The sequence below is a fragment of the Carya illinoinensis genome, chromosome 7, assembly GCF_018687715.1.
Source record: "Carya illinoinensis cultivar Pawnee chromosome 7, C.illinoinensisPawnee_v1, whole genome shotgun sequence".
NCBI lineage: Eukaryota > Viridiplantae > Streptophyta > Magnoliopsida > Fagales > Juglandaceae > Carya > Carya illinoinensis.
The window spans coordinates 3,169,583-3,191,772 of NC_056758.1; the positions used below are offsets into that span (position 1 = coordinate 3,169,583).

The 22,190-nt window shown below is 41.2% G+C and overlaps 2 protein-coding genes across 2 annotated transcripts; one reads left to right on the plus strand and one right to left on the minus strand.

Moving 5' to 3' along the window:
- The first annotated feature begins 966 nt into the window (after nt 1–966).
- Nucleotides 967–3,201, plus strand: LOC122315500 (protein NRT1/ PTR FAMILY 8.3-like). The gene is made up of 6 exons (XM_043131433.1): nt 967–1,136; nt 1,219–1,315; nt 1,577–1,697; nt 1,863–2,074; nt 2,508–2,876; nt 3,076–3,201. The coding sequence occupies exons 1-6, from the start codon at nt 967–969 to the stop codon at nt 3,199–3,201; spliced, it is 1,095 nt and encodes a 364-aa protein (XP_042987367.1).
- Nucleotides 3,202–20,442: 17,241 nt separating this feature from the next.
- Nucleotides 20,443–20,940, minus strand: LOC122315501 (F-box/kelch-repeat protein At3g06240-like). Its single transcript, XM_043131434.1, has one exon. It carries the CDS (start codon nt 20,938–20,940, stop codon nt 20,443–20,445), a length of 498 nt encoding a protein of 165 aa, XP_042987368.1.
- Between the last annotated feature and the right edge of the window lie 1,250 nt (nt 20,941–22,190).

The following is a 22,190-nucleotide window of genomic DNA, read 5'->3' on the forward strand; positions in this document are numbered from 1 at the left end:
TACTATACAACTTGATATTAATAAAATAAAATAATTAAAATCCAACATTAAACTAATGTAAAGTAAATAGCAATTTAAATATAAAATAATAATTAATACCAAGAAAGTACATCAAATAAATTTCACTTCACATTTTTTATATTTGTAATGTGGTGTATAATAGTGATTTCTTAAAAATACATTAGTCTGGAATAATTGAAATAGTCTGGTAAGTAAGAGAAATAAATCTCATAATTTGTATTAATTTACCATATTTTGAATTTTTTGCATTTATATTTTTGACTTTTCTATTGATCATACACAAGCATTAAATTCATATTATATATGAGCATTTGTCATATTTAAAAAACATTGTAATAACAGACTTCACAAAGAAGTGATTCAACTTGGTGTATTAATTAATTTTTTTATAAAAAATAAAACTAGACAAACGTGCTTTACACGTTGCTCCGACCTAATATATATAAAAAGAGTCTATCAAACAGAAAGTATTGTTTTAATAGAAATTTTTTGTTTTAACAAAACTATAGTAATTTTAATTGTTTTCATTAATTTTCCATTAAATCAATCGGGGCCATCAAGTTCCTTTATCTCATTGGTTGCTGTAAAAGAATATTTATGAGCAACACCAAGCGCCTATTTGGATTCCTCGCTCTCGCTTCATCTTCTGCATGAGAGTTCCCGATGAGGTCATTGGATTTATGTTCTGCGCCAACTAGCATCCTCAGTACAATACAGATACACAACCTCTTTAGAAATTTTGCCAGCCTTTTCATCTCTACCATTGCCGCACCTCTCTCTCTCTGAGCTTGCAATCAAAGCTTCAAAGGCAATGAATGGGAGCAAGTACTTCGAGATTGGAGGAGCGGAAGAGTCCTTTGGAAGACCTTTGAATGCGGAATCAATGCTGGAGGACGAGGAGGAGCTACGATGGGCGACTATCGAGAGGTTTCCTAGCATTAACGGATGAACTTAGCATTGTTGAGGCTGACTCCATCGGAGCAGGGGAAAGAGGACTCTAAGACCAAGATGATCAACGTGTGTTTTACCCGTGAGCTTGTTGTGAAGAATGCCTTGGCCACCAATAAACAAGACAATGATAGGTTGCTCTCGGCCATTAAAGAGCACCTCGATAGGTATAGCACTTAAGATTCTATGTCTCTGTTTCTCTTTCTATCATTATTCTTGTGGTGATTTGGGGGTTGGTGCATCGTCTAGGGTTGATATAGGGTTTTTGGTTCTGTCAGATGGGGCAGCAATCTCTGATCTACAACTTCGTGGCTCGGGGCATGGTGATCCTTGCCGAGTACATCAAGTTTGCCGGAAATTTCACCAGCATCTCCTCCCAATGCCTCCAAAAGCTCCCTGCTTCCAACAACAAGTTCACCTACCAAGGGCTCAAACGATGCTGTTAAATTCGGAGCACTAGCCTTGCAACTCGAAGACGAAGTGGGCAACTGTTCAGGGTTCAGAAAGTTGATTAGAAGAAAAGAAAAATTGGTATTAAATGTAACTCTGTAGATGTTTGTATCAAGACTTTTTTTAAACACTGCTTTGAGTTATCTCTAATTTCCAGGTGGAACTTCTGAGTCGACGAGAATGGAACAAAATCCTTGCTGGAGTTGATGCTGAGTTTGAGGTTGCAGAGCGGGATCAGAAGAAGAATAGGAGAAAAATATATGCAAAAGAAGAATCAGGCAACAAAGGACGATTTTGGTTCTCTTTTTGGTGATGGCATAACTGGAAAGCCACCTTGATATGCAAATAAGATAACTTTGACGGTATGGATTAAATAAACTTGGCTTGCCCATATTGGTGTGTATCTTAGAAAGAGTGCAGATGTGAAAACCATTTCTGGAAAGGAAGCAGACGATCAAAGAAAGGTCTCAACGCTTGTCTCAAACTTAACAACTACCCTGGAGGGCTAATACACATGGAACTTGTCGAGGCTGCTAATAAGCTAACCAACTACATGGGCACTGCTTACATTCTCTCCAATTTGGCAGCTCTCCTTGCAGATACTTATATTAGCAGATTCAAAATTGTTGTCTTTGTTGAAGGCCTCGAGTTTTTGGTATGCTTAATTATAAATCCTATATCAATCTTCATTGGCTTCAAATATCTAAGCCATATACTTCTGTCAAAACTCCTCACTTCTCTTTGAGTTGTGGAATACTATAAGAGAGCTTTTTAAAGGGAAAGGTTACAGCGGGGGAAAGAATTTGTTAGACTTTCCCATGCTCTATAACTTGAAGTATATTTCAGACTGACCAAAACAACAATGAACTGTAATTATAGAACTTACCGTAGTACTGATTATGGAAATGGACTAAGAGTGACTGGCCATATTTTCTTTTCATATTTTGCTCTGTTCTCGAAAAATATAACTATGGTTTTTACTTTCCGTTTCGCATGCTTGTTTATCAGGGACTAGCATTGTTAGTAGCTTTGTCGCATCATTGTTAGCATTGTTAGCAGCTTTGTTGCATCATTGTTAGCATTGTTAGCATTGCAACATCTTTGATCCAGCTTCTCGCTATGAGAAAATTGATGGTGCAAATGTTGCCCTCCTCTTTGCTGGTCTGTATATGCTTGTTGCTGGGTGTGCATCAGTCAAAGCCGGGCGTGATGAAAAAGACCCAAAAGAAGCAAGGCAGATGTCCAACTTCTTCAATGGCCTTTTATTGGCCGTATGTGTTGGTGGTGCTATTAGCTTGATGTTAATTGTGTGGATTCAAGATAATAGAGGTTGGAACTGGGGCTTTGGGATCTCTTCCATCTCCTTGTTCTTGGATGTGATTGTCTTTGCTTCGGGACTGCCAATTTACAGGATACAAGTGATTCAAGGAAATAGCCCCATCATTGAAATCATACAGGTTAGCATGATTGTTTAAACCTCTTGTATCAATATCTTGGTTTGTTCCTAAAGACAGGAGCACCTTTTGTTGTGCATAATATCGCTGCCTTTCAACTAAGACGAAGCTTAATTGCTTGCACTTATTATCCATTAATTCTTGATCAATGTTTCCTAACTATCCTGCTTGTATTTCTTCTTTTCTCAAGTCTATGTTGCAGCTATTCGCAACAGACATCTTCATCTTCCTCAAGACCCCACAGATCTCTATGAGATTGAAAATGACAAGGAAGCTGCTGTGGAAGCAGAATTCTTACCTCTCAGGTTCTCTCCCAACCTTGAGTTAATTTGCACATAAATTGACACAACACATGTCTCTTTTTCGCTCGGGATCTCCAGAATTTGCACAATTCTATTTTTATATCCATCGCAAAAGAGAAGAGTTAGTTCATGCACCAATAGAAAGCTGCATGCTTTCCTATATATATGTGTGTGTGTGTGTGTGTGTATATTTATATATATATATTTGTTCAGTTGTTTCTCTTTGCTTTAACATTTCATGCTAAAATCCCACAAGTTTATCTTATGATTTGATAAATGTTGTTAGAAATGAGAAAGATGCAACAAAATACACGCGATCATTTTGAGAAGATTTTCTTAGAGCATGAGAAGGTTACATTGCATTTGGAGGCTTAGGAAAATGGCTTGAGCAGCATGAGAAGCAATTGCAGCAGCAAGAGGCTCAGAATGAAACTAATAGGAGAAAACTTCACGATGAAAAAAAAAAGGGTAATTTTGTTTTATACAGATGGATTGCTTTTGTAAAAGACCATATTTTTTCTTTTTTAAATCTTATTGTGACGCCCCCAAATCCCCCCGCCCGAACACGGGGAAATCGAGACGTCCGGATGGTGACAACCCGGACCACCATCCTAACGACGTGTGCCAAGTATGTGCAAGAGCGACAAAGTGCACAAGACAAACGCAGCGAGAAGCAAGTCAATAATTAAGTACCAGAATTTTTCTTAATGTAATACAAACTGTTTAAAACATACTTAAATAAAATATTACAAGAAACACAAATACAAGTTTGAAAACAGATAAAAAGCACAGCATCAGCAACCCGGCGGAGCCGCATCCTCGGGCTCAGCCTCCTCCTCCTCTTCCTCGAACTCTGCACCAAAAGCTACGGAACCAAGAAAGGTTCCGCAGGTAAGTATGACCCAAACACTACCAGATGAAAATACATACAACCCAAACAACAAGAAAACAAGATCAAACAAACACACGCCCCGCTACACATATATTTTAACATGCACGCCAAAACCCAAAAGGCCCACCAACCTCCATAAAGCCACACCTCGCCATTATCCCAGATAATGGCCCAAACCACCATTTTTCCCAGAAAATGGATCATAACTGAAAAACCATACCACAACCCGCTCCGTATGCACCATGATCTCCCCTAGGGATCATCCGCACACCCTGGCTCAGTGCCACACCATAGAGAACGGCTACGCGTGCGACACCTAAACGAGCGATGCCCAGACTCGTGCCATGCACGTACCGGGCCGGGCCATCCTCTAGCCCTCGCCAGCGAAGGGCCACGGGATCGGTGAATAGAGCGATGCCTGGACTCGTGCTCAGCACGTACCGGGCCAGACCCATCCTCTAATTTCCGCTCCCGGAGTCAGTGAGTAGAGCGATGCCTGGACTCGTGCTCAGCACGTACCAGGCCAGACCCATCCTCTAATACTACTCCGTCATCGCGCAGGGCCTCAGAATCGGTGAATAGAGCGATGCCTGGACTCGTGCTCAGCACGTACCGGGCCAGACCCATCCTCTAGTACCGAACTCGTTAGCGCCCAGACGACTACTCAGGGGATGTCACTCAGTATTGACCGCTCCCGAGTGACCAGAGGAGCTCCACCGTGATAATAACCCATCACGGCTTGGGCTCGTGAGACACACGCACCCAAACGCCAAAACGCCGATAAACATGATGCAGATGCACGCGATATGCAACGCACACAAATAAAATGCAACGCACACCACACGGCCCAATCGAAACAACCAATAACAACCAACCAAACAAACACTCCGTCCTCAATCCATCCGACCCCCGAAACTCCTCGGACTCAGTCCGGAATCAACAACCAACAACAATTTAATAAATAAATAACTAAATAAATAAATCAATTGAATGAGCAATATATATTAAAATCTGAAAATAGGGTTTGGAAAATACTTACAGCGCTATACGGTATTTTTAGAAAGCTCGCGGCGTTGCTAACGGCGGAAAAACAGCAACGTCACAGTGAAAATTCACTGTGGCCGTGGGTCCGAAAAACCCACTTTTGGACGGGGACAAACTAGGACACGAGATTGATAGGGAATGGTCTAGAGGTGGTTGTGAAGCTAATGGAAGCGACGGACGGCCGTGGGTGGCGGCGGAATGGCCGGAAATGGCCGAAAATGGCAAATCGGAAAACAAGCTCGTGGGAGCTGCTCCGGTGGTCGATGGAGGCCGGAAATGGGTGGGTTAGGACGGCAAGAGGTCGGTGATGAAGTGGTGAAGAAATGGTGGCCGGAGGTGGAGCGACGGCGGCGGATCGGAGTGAAATCCGTGCGCCCTTTGGAAGCTTTTTCCGGCCAAATGGCCGGCCGGTTGGGGGTGGTTTTCGGTGGGGAGGTGCACCGGAGGGAGGGGAAGAAAATGGGACCGGTGGGAGGTCGGGAGGTGGCCGGACGGCACTGGGCTGGAGGAGAGAGAGAGACGACGCGGGAGAGGGAGGGAAGAGAGAGAGAGCACGGGGGGGGGAGCCGATCGGGGAGAGAGAAAGGGAGGGAAAAAAAAAAGAAAAAAAAAAGAAAGAAGAAGAAAGAAAAAAAGGAAAAAGAAAAAGAAAAAAGAGAGGAAAAAGGGAAAAGATGTAGGGAAAAGATGAGGTCCAAACCTCATTCCGGAAAGCAAAACTAACCCGCCAAAAAGATTAAAAAAAACACAAAACAACTAAATAAAACACAACACCAAATAAAATAAATTAATTTAAAAACCAACTTTAAAAACGCAAATAAATTAAAATAAATAGCTAATATATTAAGTAAAATAAAAACAATTATTTCAGCGAAAATACACTCAAAAACGGATCATCACATCCTCCCCTCCTTAAAAACAATTTTGTCCTCGAAATTGCAAGATCACCACCAACTTAAACCAAGCCACACAAACGCACATGAACCAACTGAGACCAAGATTAAAATACATACCTTCATCATTCAAACAAATATGGATACTGCTCCCTCATGTCTGCCACTCGCTCCCAAGAGAAGTCTTGTGCTAACGGATCTCCCCAAGCCACTTTAACCAACGGTATCGTCTTGGACCTCAATTGTTGCTCCTTCCAATCCAAAATCTGCGACGGAACAACTTCATAAGTGAGATCCGGTTGCAACTGAATACTTGCTGGGTCGACGAAGCGTGGCTCTTGCTGTCCAAAGCTTTTCTTCAGGGATGATACGTGGAAGACATCATGAACATCCCCAAAATAATCTGGCAAAGCAACTCTGTAGGCGACGGACCCTACTCTCTCCAGAATCTGAAAAGGGCCGACATACCTTGGATCTAGCTTCCTCTTTTTACCAAAACGCTTGACACCTCTCATGGGAGAGACTTTAAGATAAACCCAATCACCAACTTCAAATGACAATTCTCTCCTCCTGGTATCAGCGTAGCTTTTCTGGCGACTCTGAGCTGCCGCCATTTTATCTCTGATGATCCGGACTTGGCTTTGCATCTCTTGAATTATTTCGGGTCCAATCACCCTACTCTCCCCAACTTCATCCCAACACAAGGGCGACCTGCACTTTCTCCCATAAAGAGCTTCGTAGGGAGCCATCTGAATGGTCGCATGGAAGCTGTTATTGTAGGCAAACTCAATGAGCGGCAAATGATTTTCCCAACTCCCTTGGAATTCCATGACACACGCTCGCAGCATGTCTTCCAAAGTCTGAATGGTGCGTTCTGACTGGCCGTCTGTCTGCGGGTGATAGGCAGTACTGAACTTCAATTTAGTACCCAAAGCTGCCTGTAAACTCTTCCAGAACTGCGATGTGAACCTCAGGTCCCGATCCGACACTATACTCTTTGGTATGCCGTGTAGCCGCACTATCTCCTTGACATACAAACGGGTTAACTTACCCAAAGAGTCGGTGTTATTAACAGGCAGAAAATGAGCACTCTTCGTTAATCGGTCCACAATCACCCAAACAGAATTCTTCCCACTAGGCGTTCTCGGCAAACCCACAACAAAGTCCATCGTGATGTCATCCCATTTCCACTCAGGAATAGGGAGGGGTTGGAGCACACCTGCAGGTCTCTGATGTTCGGCCTTTACCTGTCGGCATGTGTGGCATTTTTCAACATGTAAGGCGATGTCCTTCTTCATTCCATCCCACCAGTAATTCTTCTTCAAGTCCCGATACATTTTTGTACTGCCTGGATGAACAGAATAAGGGGCCGCATGAGCCTCCGCCATGATCCGCTCTTTGAAATCTGAGTCCTTTGGAATCACTCTGCGATCTCGGAACCGTAAAATCCCATCACTATCCAAGCTATAGTGCAACGGCCCTCGAGACTTTCGAACTCTTTTCCTGATGTTCAGTAGCTTCGAATCCTTTCTTTGGAGAGCTTTCAATTCTTCAAAATCGGTTACCCGAATATCAAGAACTGATGATAAAATCTCCACTTGCTGCGAACTCTCTAGTAGGAGCCTTCTCATCCCACAAAGTAACGAATCCACTTCCGACGGCTCAGCTTCGTCTTCCAAATGTGACTTCCGGCTCAAAGCATCAGCAACTATATTAGCCTTTCCTGGATGGTACTTGATCTCACACTGATAGTCACTGATTAGCTCCAGCCACCGCCTTTGCCTCATATTCAAATTTTTCTGGGAAAACAAATGCTTCAAACTCTTATGATCAGTAAATACCTCACAAGCTTCCCCATACAAGAAATGCCGCCAGATCTTGAGTGCAAAAACAATCGCAGCCAATTCTAGATCGTGCGTCGGGTAATTCTTTTCATGGTCCTTAAGCTGACGAGATGCATAGGCTACAACCCGTCCTTCCTGCATAAGGACACAACCCAACCCAAACTTGGACGCATCGCTGAAGACTACGAAAGGCTTATGCGGTTCAGGGAGTGCTAACACTGGTGCCGTCGTCAACCTGTTCTTTAATTCCTGGAAGCTTCTCTCACATTTATCTGACCATACAAATTCTGTATTCTTCCGAGTCAAGGCTGTGAGAGGTCCGGATAGGCGAGCAAAACCTTCTACAAATCTTCGATAATAACCGGCGAGCCCCAAGAAACTCCTGATCTCCCGTACTGTAGTCGGGCGTGGCCATGACAAAATGGCTTCTATTTTACTAGGATCAACTGCCACCCCGCCCCTGGAAATTACATGCCCGAGAAATTTAACTTCTTCCAACCAGAACTCACACTTGCTAAGCTTGGCATAAAGCCGGTGTTCTCTCAATCTTTCAAGTACCAGACTAAGATGATACACATGCTCTTCAACATCTCGAGAATAAATCAGTATATCATCAATAAATACCACCACAAAAGAATCCAGATAAGGTTGGAACACCCGATTCATTAAATCCATGAAAGCAGCAGGAGCATTAGCTAGCCCAAACGGCATCACCTTAAATTCATAGTGTCCATACCTCGACCTGAAGGCAGTTTTAGGCACATCCTGCTCTCTGATTCTCAGCTGGTAGTATCCCGACCTCAGATCAATTTTAGAGAACACGGCTGCTCCCTGAAGCTGGTCAAATAAATCATCTATCCGCGGGAGAGGATATTTATTTTTGATGGTCACCTTGTTCAACTCCCGATAGTCAATGCACATACGAAGAGTTCCATCTTTCTTTTTAACAAATAAAACTGGGGCACCCCACGGCGACGTACTAGGCTGAATAAATCCCTTCTCTACTAATTCTTGCAACTGAGTCTTCAACTCTTTCAATTCAGCCGGTGCCATGCGGTAAGGAGCCTTATGCACAGGAGCCGCTCCAGGTTCCAAATCTATAACAAACTCCATCTCTCGCACGGGGGGTAGTCCGGGCAAATCATCCACAAACACATCGGGGAACTCTTCCACAACTGGAATGTCTGTCAAGGACTTCTTCTCAGACGGCGTGGATACCATCTGGACCAAGAATGCATCCGCTCCCCATGCAATTTCTCTTCTTGCCTGTATCGCCGATATAATCATCGGTTTTTCTTTCAATCTACTCCCCGCGAATTCCAGACAATCACCATCCGGAAGCTGAAAGCTAACTGTTCGACTTCTGCAATTAATAGTCGCAGAATATCGGTATAGCCAATCCATCCCGAGGATGATATCAAAACCCAACAGCTTGAACACTACTAGATCAGCATCCAAAAACCTTCCCTCAAAATTTAACGGGCATCCCAAAGCAACTTTGGAACACCACACCCTCTCACCATCGGGTAGGGCCACTACCATAGCCTTCGGCAACGGTTCCGTGACCAAGTTACACACCCGAGCAAACGTGGAAGACACAAACGATTGTGAAGCACCGGAATCAAACAAGGTACAAGCATAAAACTCATACAAACGAACTCTTCCTGAACCAAACACACAACCCATGAAATCCAAAAAACAAAGAAAGAGCCAAATGCACCAAAAATTAAATCCAACTTAAAATTAATTTAATCCATACCTGTGATTACTCCAGCATCATGGGTCGCTGGTGCCTCATCATCTACCTCTCCGGGTGTGACAGCATAAACCCGGGCTTGCACTGGTTCTTCCACCGCGCCTACCTCCACGGTTCCCTTGAACCATTCTTGGACATTCTCGGGAAAAGTGGCCCGGCTGGCCACAAGTAAAACATCGAGCTCCACCAGAAGAGCACTCGCCCGCATGAGCTCTATTGCAAATTCCACATACAGGTACACGTCCTCCCATGCGAACACTTGAGGATGCTTGCGATCGAGTCCCAGACCGCTGAACAAACTTCTGGGGCGAACCCGAGCTACTTCCTTCACCAGAAAAACTCCGCCTCTTTTGTCCTGGAGGGGAGCCCATACCCAGATTATTTTCCCGCTCTATAAGGGTGGCCACATCCACTAACTCCTGAAAAGTGGATATCCGGTGGCTGACCACCAAACGGCGTATATCAGGGCGTAGTCCCTCCTGGAAACGCTCTGCTCGCAACTCCTCAGTGGCAACAAGATGAGGAGCGAATTGCTCAAGTTCTATGAACCTCCGGGCGTATTGTTCCACTGTTGCGCCCCCTTGGATCAAATTAGAGAATTCTCTTGCCTTTTGTTTTCTTACCGAGGCGGGAAAGAAGCGGTCATTGAACTCCTTCTTGAAACGCTGCCAGGTCACTGCAGCGAAAGATCCCAACTCAGCTTCCAGCATCACCCTCCTGGTATCCCACCAATCAGAGGCGATACCCTGCAAAAGATAGCTGGCGTAGAGTACTTGCTGAGCTTCAGTACATCCACACACCTCAAAGGTTTTCTCCAGGTCTCTGATCCATCTTCCAGCCTGAAGAGGATCCTCATTTCCAGTGAAGTGTGGAGTCCGATGCGCTAGGAAGCGCTCATAGGTGCATCCGGCTTGCACCATGCTACTTGACCCGCCCGGATACATCCAAGGCCCTCCCTGATATGGCCAAGGACCTCCTGGTTGTGGCCAATACACTCCCTGTGGCGGACAAGGCCCTCCGGGTGGTGGACAAGGCCCTCCTTGTGGTGGCCAAGGACCTCCTTGTGGTGGCCAAGGCCCTGTCTGTTGTGGCCTAATATTCTGTTGCATAAACTCCGTCATCTGCCTTATTGCCTCGGCTATGGAGTCATCTCTGGAGGTATTGTCCTGCGGTTCCTGAGTATTTTTCCTTGGTCTTCCTGGTCTTCCCATTTCCTGTCACAACACCACACTTGACCCTCCTTTAAGAAACCAGATAAAACCATCACAAAACCAACATAAACAAAAACAACACAACACATCAAGAAACAAAAGAAACCGGCATGTTAAAACATAACTAAATAAATAAAAACAAGCAAACAAGCTCAAACAAATAAACAAAGGAAACAACTATACTTAACATAATTTTCAAAACACAACTTTAAAACATTCTGGTACTACCTACGGGACATGTGGTTTTACCCAGAACCAAACCGCTCTGATACCACCTGTGACGCCCCCAAATCCCCCCGCCCGAACACGGGAAAATCGAGACGTCCGGATGGTGACAACCCGGACCACCATCCTAACGACGTGTGCCAAGTGTGTGCAAGAGCGACAAAGTGCACAAGACAAACGCAGCGAGAAGCAAGTCAATAATTAAGTACCAGAATTTTTCTTAATGTAATACAAACTGTTTAAAACATACTTAAATAAAATATTACAAGAAACACAAATACAAGTTTGAAAACAGATAAAAAGCACAGCATCAGCAACCCGGCGGAGCCGCATCCTCGGGCTCAGCCTCCTCCTCCTCTTCCTCGAACTCTGCACCAAAAGCTACGGAACCAAGAAAGGTTCCGCAGGTAAGTATGACCCAAACACTACCAGATGAAAATACATACAACCCAAACAACAAGAAAACAAGATCAAACAAACACACGCCCCGCTACACATATATTTTAACACGCACGCCAAAACCCAAAAGGCCCACCAACCTCCATAAAGCCACACCTCGCCATTATCCCAGATAATGGCCCAAACCACAATTTTTCCCAGAAAATGGATCATAACTGAAAAACCATACCACAACCCGCTCCGTATGCACCATGATCTCCCCTAGGGATCATCCGCACACCCTGGCTCAGTGCCACACCATAGAGAACGGCTACGCGTGCGACACCTAAACGAGCGATGCCCAGACTCGTGCCATGCACGTACCGGGCCGGGCCATCCTCTAGCCCTCGCCAGCGAAGGGCCACGGGATCGGTGAATAGAGCGATGCCTGGACTCGTGCTCAGCACGTACCGGGCCAGACCCATCCTCTAATTTCCGCTCCCGGAGTCAGTGAGTAGAGCGATGCCTGGACTCGTGCTCAGCACGTACCGGGCCAGACCCATCCTCTAATACTACTCCGTCATCGCGCAGGGCCTCAGAATCGGTGAATAGAGCGATGCCTGGACTCGTGCTCAGCACGTACCGGGCCAGACCCATCCTCTAGTACCGAACTCGTCAGCGCCCAGACGACTACTCAGGGGATGTCACTCAGTATTGACCGCTCCCGAGTGACCAGAGGAGCTCCACCGTGATAATAACCCATCACGGCTTGGGCTCGTGAGACACACGCACCCAAACGCCAAAACGCCGATAAACATGATGCAGATGCACGCGATATGCAACGCACACAAATAAAATGCAACGCACACCACACGGCCCAATCGAAACAACCAATAACAACCAACCAAACAAACACTCCGTCCTCAATCCATCCGACCCCCGAAACTCCTCGGACTCAGTCCGGAATCAACAACCAACAACAATTTAATAAATAAATAACTAAATAAATAAATCAATTGAATGAGCAATATATATTAAAATCTGAAAATAGGGTTTGGAAAATACTTACAGCGCTATACGGTATTTTTAGAAAGCTCGCGGCGTTGCTAACGGCGGAAAAACAGCAACGTCACAGTGAAAATTCACTGTGGCCGTGGGTCCGAAAAACCCACTTTTGAACGGGGACAAACTAGGACACGAGATTGATAGGGAATGGTCTAGAGGTGGTTGTGAAGCTAATGGAAGCGACGGACGGCCGTGGGTGGCGGCGGAATGGCCGAAAATGGCCGAAAATGGCAAATCGGAAAACAAGCTCGTGGGAGCTGCTCCGGTGGTCGATGGAGGCCGGAAATGGGTGGGTTAGGACGGCAAGAGGTCGGTGATGAAGTGGTGAAGAAATGGTGGCCGGAGGTGGAGCGACGGCGGCGGATCGGAGTGAAATCCGTGCGCCCTTTGGAAGCTTTTTCCGGCCAAATGGCCGGCCGGTTGGGGGTGGTTTTCGGTGGGGAGGTGCACCGGAGGGAGGGGAAGAAAATGGGACCGGTGGGAGGTCGGGAGGTGGCCGGACGGCGCTGGGCCGGAGGAGAGAGAGAGACGACGCGGGAGAGGGAGGGAAGAGAGAGAGAGCACGGGGGGGGGGAGCCGATCGGGGAGAGAGAAAGAGAGGGAAAAAAAAAAGAAAAAAAAAAGAAAGAAGAAGAAAGAAAAAAAGGAAAAAGAAAAAGAAAAAGGAGAGGAAAAAGGGAAAAGATGTAGGGAAAAGATGAGGTCCAAACCTCATTCCGGAAAGCAAAACTAACCCGCCAAAAAGATTAAAAAAAACACAAAACAACTAAATAAAACACAACACCAAATAAAATAAATTAATTTAAAAACCAACTTTAAAAACGCAAATAAATTAAAATAAATAGCTAATATATTAAGTAAAATAAAAACAATTATTTCAGCGAAAATACACTCAAAAACGGGTCATCACACTTATCGCACCAAACTAGGCAAACGTGCTTTGCACTTTGCTCCCACCTAGTATATATATATAAATGGTGATTTTGAATGTTATGAAAAGATTGTACTTACCTTTTCCGAGAGATTCTAATTAATTAATTAATAATATTGTTTTACCCATGCTCGAAAAACCACAATTAATTAGCAAATCGGGAAAATTCTCAGGGTAATATAATTAATATTATATCAAAAGGAATGCTATATATTATTACCTTGAGTCTTATTAATTGGGATTTTACTAGCATGTCAATGAGCTTTTGTGTGGGTCAAGTGAAGTTGTCCTTACAAGTTTTAAATTATGATAATATAAATGTTTGGCTTGGAGAGAATTGTTTTAAGTCTTCTTTGATAAGGAAGCAAGGCTAGTTTCAGCAATTGATGGTAGTGGAAGAAGTTTAGAATGTTGAGAAGCAATCTGTGGAGTTGGCTGAAGTTCTAGAAGAATTCAAAGAGGATTTTTCTAAACCATTTGGTCTGCCACCAAGAAGGGCTTCAGAATATCATATTCCATTGAAGCAACGAACAACACCTATTTCAAGAAGGCCCTACAGGTATCCACACTACCAAAAATCTGAAATTAAAAAAATTGTTCAAGACTTATTGCAATATGAAGTTGTGAGGCCTAGGCAAAGTCATTTTTCTTCACCAGTCTTATTGGTGAAAAGGGCAAATGAAACTTGGAGAATGTGCATTGATTATCGTGCACTTAATAAAGAAACTATCAAAGACAAGGTTCCAATACCTGTCATGGATGAGCTTTTTGATGAATTATTTGGGACAATAATTTTTTCTAAGTTGGATTTAACATCTGGTTACAACCAGATTAGAGTTAAAGCTAAGGATATTGAAAAAACAGCTTTTGAAACTCATGAGGGCCACTATGAATTCTTAGTAATGGCCTTTGGGCTACTAATGTCCCTGCAACCTTTCAAGATCTTATGAATGATATCTTCAAACCAAAGTTTTGAATACTATTCCGGTGGCCATTTCGGTTAAGCTATTGAAAGGAAATATTTTAGTCCCACTACCGTTTTAATTATATATTATATATAAATTATTATATGTATATATAAACTATCAACTAAAACAATAAATATATATATGTAAGTGTGTATAATGTATATGTCTATATATATATGGAAGAATTGAAATTTTCTAAAATGAATAATTGAATTGGTATGGTTTGGTAGTAAGATGAGAAATTTGAATTTTAAGATGAAATATTAAAATATTATATTTTAATATTATTATTGTTTTAGAATTTGAAAAAGTTGAATTGTTTATTATATTTTGTATGGAGATTTGGGAAAGTTGTAATGATGAGATGAGAATTTTGAGTTTGAGATGAGAATTTTAATCAACCAAACTGAATAATTTAAAAAATCAAAAATTTGAGAAACATAAACAAAGAAAAGAAATAAAAAAAATAGAGAAATTATTAAAAATAATGATATCTAAGAAAAGAGAGAATGATGGGACATACTTAAAATTACAAAAAATAAAAATTATATAAATACATTTTATACATTAGAACTAATTAAATACCATCTAAATTTAAAATTTACAAAAATATCATCCAAGTACAAGAAAATTACAAAAATAATCTGAAACGGAATAAGAGCCAGAATGCCAATTTCAACCGAAATTGTCGGAAATTGACCAGAATGGCCGAAACGGACTGACACGAGCCAGAATGTTGGAGCGAAACAGAACAATGAGGTTTAGGGTACCGAATACTACACTAGAACAGAACTGAACAGAATTCAAAACTATGCTTCAAACCCTTCTTGAAAAGATTTGTTTTAGTCTTCTTTGATGACATTTTAATTTACAGTTCAAGTTTAGTAGAACATGTTGAACATCTTAGAACTGTATTGGGGGTGTTGAAGCAACATACTTTGTATGCAAAGATATCCAAGTGCAGATTTGGGTTGGAAGAAATCAATTATTTGGCCCATCTAATTTCTGGGAGTGGAGTTAAATGTGATCTTTCAAAGATTTCTACAATGATGGAGTGGCCTATTCCTAAATTTGTAAAGGCTTAGAGAGGGTTTCTTGGTCTTACAAGTTATTATAGGAAATTTGTAAGGAATTATGGCATGATTGCAACCCCATTGACTGAGTTACTTAAGAAGAATTCTTTTGCTTGGAGTGATGCAGCAACTCAAGCATTTTTGGAATTAAAGACAATTGTAACTCAACCTCCCGTATTGAGGTTGCTAGATTTTTCTCAAAACTTCACGATTGAGTGTGATGCTTTTGGTGGGACGTTAGGAGTTGTACTTGTGCAGAAGGGTCAACCTATAGGTTTTTATAGCAAAGTTTTGAAGGGCAAAGCACTCTTATTGTCCACTTATGAAAAAGAATTGCTTACATTAATCTCTATAGTTGCTAAATGGAGACCATATTTATTGGGTAGGGCCTTGCAAGTCAAGACTGATCAACAAGATTTAAGGTACTTACTTGAACAAAGGGTTGGCAATGAGTTCCAATAGAAGTGGCTTTGGAAATTGATGGGCTATAATTTCATAATTGATAATAAGAGGGGTAAAGATAATAAAGTGGCTGACGCTAGGGGTGTATAGAAGACTGAAAAACTGATCGCCACCGACGTGAACCGACCGTCCACGTCAGGAACAGGTTGGAACCGGTGGTGAACCTATCGGCGCACGATGCCATTTCTTCAAAATCGAACTATGTCAGTTCGGTAGCAGTTTGACCCTAATTCAAACCGTTGAACTAGCCAAACCAATAAAGTTTTTTTTTTTTTAATTTAATATACATACTCAAAACAACTCCTTTCCACTTAAGTTTAAGTGGAACGAGGTCATTTTTTAGTATCGTAGGCAACAGATAATTGAAAAGATGCTGTTTGGAAATGGCGTTGTTTCATATAAAGTGTTTGGAAAAAAAAATGTAATTGAAATGACGCCATTGGATTTTAAACCAACTGACATCATTTTAAGATGAGACCATCTTCAACCTTGAGCTTCTTCTTTCCCTCGCATCTTTTGCACTAGCTCTCTCTCTCTCTCTCTCTCTCTCTCTCTCTCTCTCTCTCTCTCTCTCTCTCTCTCTCTCTCTCTCTCTCTCTCTCTCTCCCCTCTACAACACATACTCTCTCTCTACTCTCTCAAGTGAAATAAGCCACCAGGAGAACTAAAAATCGATCGAGAATAGACAGAAAACCGCTAGAGTCAATACGGCCAGTTTTCGTTCTCCCCATCGATTGCTTATGGTTGGTGGCTCCTCCCACTTCAATTGCATCAGTTGGCATCAATTTTGCCCAAAACCCGTGCCAAATACGTCGATTTTCACTCCTGGTTGATGCACTTTCAAGATAATCTGAGGAAGAGGTAGCTGTCTTGGCACTAATTACACTTCCAACTTCATATTGGATTGAGGAGTTAAAGTAGAGTTATCAGTTATGTGCAAACACCAGTGGCATTCTGTTGACGCTTCAACAAGGTCAGGAGGGATCTAAGCATTATACCCTGCAACAAGGCTTGCTGTTAAGGAAATGCAAGATAACGGTGGTGCAAAGTTCTCCTTTCAAACCTAAGGTGTTACAACACATTCACCATAAACCACATGCTGGTCATGTAGGATACCATAAGACACTGCATAGAGCTAAGTAGGAAGTTTTTGTGGAGGCATGAGGAAGGATATTAGAAATTTGGTCAGAGAATGTAAGATATGTCAGAGAAGTAAGAATGAGACAGTTCACCCAGCTGGCCTTTTCCAACCACTGCCTATTCCCTCTTCTCAATGGCAAGATATTTCAATGGATTTTATAGGGATTGCCTCCTTCTAAAGGATCCATAGTAATCTTTTGAGTAGTAGACAAGCTTACAAAGTTTGGGCATTTCTTCCCTATGGTCCATCCTTATACAGCCACTAAAGTAGCTTAGATATTTTTTAATGGATTTTTCAAGCTGCATGGACTTCCCAAGTCAATTGTTTCTGATCAAGATCCCATTTTCACAAGCAGTTTCTGGAAAGAGCTATTTTAGTTACACGATACTACCCTTAACTTTAGCTCTGCCTATCATCCTTAATCTTTGGAAAGAACTATTTCAGTTACATGGTACTACCCTTAACTTTAGCTCTGCCTAACATCCAAAATGTGATGGGCAGGCTAAAGCTTTAAATAAGGTTTTGGAAGGCTACTTGAGATGTTATACTAGTGACAAACTTAAGGAATCGAGTTTGTAGATTCCTATGGCAGAATGGTGTTATCACACCACCTGTCACTCCTCTACTGGTTTATGCCATTTTAAGGCTCTTTATGGATTTCCACCTTCCAGATTGTTAACTTGCATTTCTGGCACTAGTGCTCATGCTGCATTTAATCAACAATTAAGGTCGAGGGATGAGATTATGACATTGTTAAAAAAGAATTTGCTGAAGTCTCAATAGAGAATGAAACTGTTTGTTGTCGAGAAAGAACAAAAGAGTTTTTGAAGTAGATGACTTGGTGTTTTTTAGGCTCCAACCCTATAGACAAAAGTCTGTGGCTACGAGGCACAATCTAAAGCTTGCTTCAAGATTTTTTGGTCCCTTTAACAGAAAGTTGCTTCTGTAACTTATAAGTTGGATTTTCCTATTAGTTTAAAACTACATCCAGTATTTCATGTTTCTTGCTTAAAGAAGAAACTTGGCCAGAATATTACTCCATCGCCTACTCTTCCACTTTGGATTCTCAAGGTCAACTCAGCTTGAACTTAAGCAAATTTTGGAGAGGAGATTGAGGAAGGTGGGGTAGCATGCAACTAGTAAAATCTTAGTGAAGTGGCTTGGTGCACCAACTGAGGATAATTCATGGGAGTTGTTGTGGAACTTGTAGAGGCTTTACCCACATCTCGTGGGCAAGGTCCTTTAATGGAGGGGCAATTTATTAGGCCCTTGAGGTCAAGGACCGTAAAGGGGGGAGATTGATAAATGTAAAACCTATTGTGAGAAATTGAGTGAAGTGCAAGGAATGGATTCATGGGATTAATAGTTTTAACTGTCCAAGTGAAACGGTGTGCATTGTTTAAGTGATACGGTGCGTTGTGATCAATTAGTGTAATATGGATTGAAACGGTGCGTGTTGCACCTGTTTGTATTAGTTGAGTTTGATACGTTGTCGTTTTACATAGATTGGGGCTTATAAAAACATAGGCCTCGTATGATTCTATATTGAAATATTTTAAGAGAAGTTGAATAATAATAAGAGGTTGGAAGTCCCTCGAAGGCTTCTTCTAAAAATTCTATTCTTGATTCTTGGATTTCAGTCATTTCATTATTCACAATTTTTTGAGTTCTTGATTCAAGTTTCTTTGTGTGAGTTGTCACTGGTGCAAGGTATTTATCATCTAGGTAAATAACATTTTCAAAATTTTTTAGGTTCTATTACAAGGCTGATACAACAAGTGAAAAAGAGTTTTTTTTTTTTTTTTCATTGTAGAAAATGTTTGCTGACACGATGAAGCCATGTTCTGGCAGATTTGCTAATGGAAGGCACTGTGGTTCAAGTTGCAAATGAGAAGATAAGATCTTTGGCATACATTTCGTTAAAAGTTAGCATGAGCTATCTACCTGTTTCTCTCTCTCTTTGATGACATGTTTCTAGTATATATCACTGCAAAATCGTGATTCATTTGGAAAAGGCAAACAAAAATGATCCAATATAAGAGAATAAAACACTTCGCAAAATCGCAAGTAAGGGGGGAAAGCTTGGAAATTTATTTTTTAATGCTTTTTAATTCTTAAATCTTTTTTTAATCTTATATCTCATGCTGATTCTGGTATATGTACTTTGTTGAGGTGATTGGTATCAAAGCTCCTTGTTGAAACTAACTGTAATCCCAAAAGATTCCAATCCAAATATTTGAAAAAGATTTATTTCCAGAACATTGTCATATATAATATAGATAGATTGTCCTTTTACTAGTGATTTTGAAATCATGTAAACCAGCCGGTGAATTTTATATTGTTCAATTCTAATTTATATAGATATATAATCAAACACAAATTTTCATTTGTTGCTACTGCCTGGTACATCTATTGAGGCTCATTGATGCTAGAATAGACTTTGAGCAACCCGCACCCTAAGAGGCAGGGGGTGGGGTTTTCACCCCCAGACATGGCGCTTGCATCCCAAGGGTAGGGTACCTTGCCCCCCGCCCATTTCAATAGTGGAATATAGCCCACTAGCCCAAAAAATTTTCATGGGTCTAAAAGTAATGAAAAACATATTTTTTGATCCAAAATTGTAAATATGACTATAATTGACATGCTTGACATCTTATGACATGCTTGACAATTATATTTCTACATGACCAAATATAATTGACATGCTTGACATCTTATGATAGTGTGAAAGCACTATACTACATGTTTGTACTGTAAGAAAATATAAGAATTACGCAGATTATAGGTGGGTTTGGCCCCATTAATGCACTTAATGAGATCGAGTTGCATGTGCCTTATAAGATAAAAGAACAAATTAATTTAGTCAGATACACTAATCTGTTTATTTTGTTAGAGATGAACTCTGTGAATCTGTTAGCATTCACAACATTATCTAAGTAAATAGTGGATCATAGGGTTGAGAAATTTAAACCCAATCTAACAGATCGAGAAGACAATACAAAGTTGTGTTGGTTTCAGTATCTAGAACACAGCGTGTGGTAGAGGTAATTGCATTTGGTGGTACTGCGCGCATGTAGATTATTAGATTGGTTGTATTTTAAAGAAACATTTTCCAAAACATTTAAGAGGGCATTTGCTAATTTATTAAGAAGAAATTGCCGAACTGTTTTGAAAACAATTCTATGTACGTAGTTTTCATTCGGTCATACAACTAATGCTATTATGCTATTAATGCATGGATAGAAACAGAAGAGACAAGAAGATTATGTAAAAGAGAGATTTAAGTGCATGCAGAACACTTGTTCTAGCTCAGGCTAATTCCTTATTCATAAAATTCTCTTAGCTCTTATCTCTGGTACGTACAACTTTTGTCTGAAACACTTTCTAATTTGCTCCACTTATGCAAACTAGGCTTTCCATGTAAGTAATAACCTGGAACGAGAGACTTTCTCCTTCAATTTGAAGATTCGTCATCTCTTTGGTAGAGGGGTCATACAAGGCCAATTGTTCATCATCTTTTTCCCAGAATATGATGTCATTCCTCCAATATTCTAATGGTCGAATAACTCCAGTAAGAGGGCCAACCCTGAACAACTTTGTCCAAGATTTCGTAACCCCATATTCATTCAACAACCATATATCCCACCACATTCGCGACTCCTCTTCGCCTATAGCTTTCCAAGAAATAGAGAAAGCAACCAATTCATTCAACAAGAAATATTGTTGATATTTATGAAAGGGATACCCTATATCGCTAATATCTGGCAGCGGAGTTGCTAGGAATACCTCCTTGGTTATGTCAAATGACAAAATACCTACCCAATTTGCATCATTATCACCCGATGCCCACCAAGAACCTATCCCATTCTGGTTTGTCCTCATACCTCTAGTAGAATCCCAAATATGACAATTGACGCTGTCAATTTCTCTCCAAGAATCGGCTCTTAAGCTATATACCTCACTACGGTATTATAGATTGATATATACGTGGATAGTTTTCATTGGTTTACAATAGAGTTAGTTAAGGTTAGTTACATTTGACTCTGTATAAATACAGAGCATTTAGTTGTAATTCAATCAAGTAAATGAATACAGCACTACGTTTCTCTTCTCTTAGTCTGCTCTCTACTTCATCTCTCAATATTCTGTTACATGGTATCAGAAGTAAACTAGTTATGCTTCCGTTTCTAATCCAAGAATGGATGATAATGCTTCTATTTCTAATCCAAGAATAGATGCTATTCCCAGCGGCTATCATCTACAGAATGGTGATTCACCAGGAATAGTTCTGGTGTCCAACATCCTCACGGGGGACAATTACCATACATGGAGTAGGTCCATGGTCATGGCATTCAAAGCAAAGAACAAGATTGGATTCATGGATGGATCGATTCGTCAACCAAGCTTCACAAGTAATTCATATGAATTATGGGAAAGATGTAACAATATGGTATCTTCTTGGTTGATCAACTCTGTCTCAAAAGAAATTGGTGGCAGCATAATATGTGCAAAATCAGCAAGAGATATGTGGCTAGATTTAAAGAATCGTTTTACTCAAGGTAATGGTCCAAGAATCTATCAATTGCAGAAAGATTTGTCAATCTTGGTGCAAGAAGATTTATCTGTACGAGGTTATTATACAAGATTCAAGTCTTTATGGGATGAATTGTTGGATTATAATCAAGTTCCTACATGTTCCTGTGGAGCCTTACAAAAGTGCAATTGTGGTGCAATAAACATTTTTTTGGGATATCAAGATAGACAGCATGTGATGCAGTTTCTGATGGGTTTAAATGACAGTTTCTTTCATATTCGAGGGCAAATTCTAATGATAGATCCTTTACCAGAAATAAACAAAGTTTTTTCTTTGGTGGTTCAAGAAGAAAAGCAAAGAGAAGTTAGCAAGAATGGTATCGTGGATACTGTTGCTTTCATGAGCAAAATGCAAGATTCAAACCCAGAAATGAGAAAGTTCAATTCTGGAAAACAGCAGACAAGAAGAGAAAAATTGTATTGCACTCATTGTGGTATGAATAATCATACAGTGGACAAATGCTACAAGATTCATGGCTATCCTCCCGGGTTCAAGCAAAATTCCACAAATAATCGACAGAAAGGAAAATTTCAGGCAT

Bases quoted from the DNA above. Each gene is read 5' to 3' on its own strand.
- LOC122315500 (XM_043131433.1), top strand. From the start codon at position 967: ATGAACTTAGCATTGTTGAGGCTGACTCCATCGGAGCAGGGGAAAGAG. The intron at 1,137-1,218 runs GTATAGCACTTA...TGCATCGTCTAG, and splicing joins ATTAAAGAGCACCTCGATAG to GGTTGATATAGGGTTTTTGG. The intron at 1,698-1,862 runs GCAACAAAGGAC...ATTTCTGGAAAG, and splicing joins ATATGCAAAAGAAGAATCAG to GAAGCAGACGATCAAAGAAA.
- LOC122315501 (XM_043131434.1), bottom strand. From the start codon at position 20,940: ATGAGGACAAACCAGAATGGGATAGGTTCTTGGTGGGCATCGGGTGAT.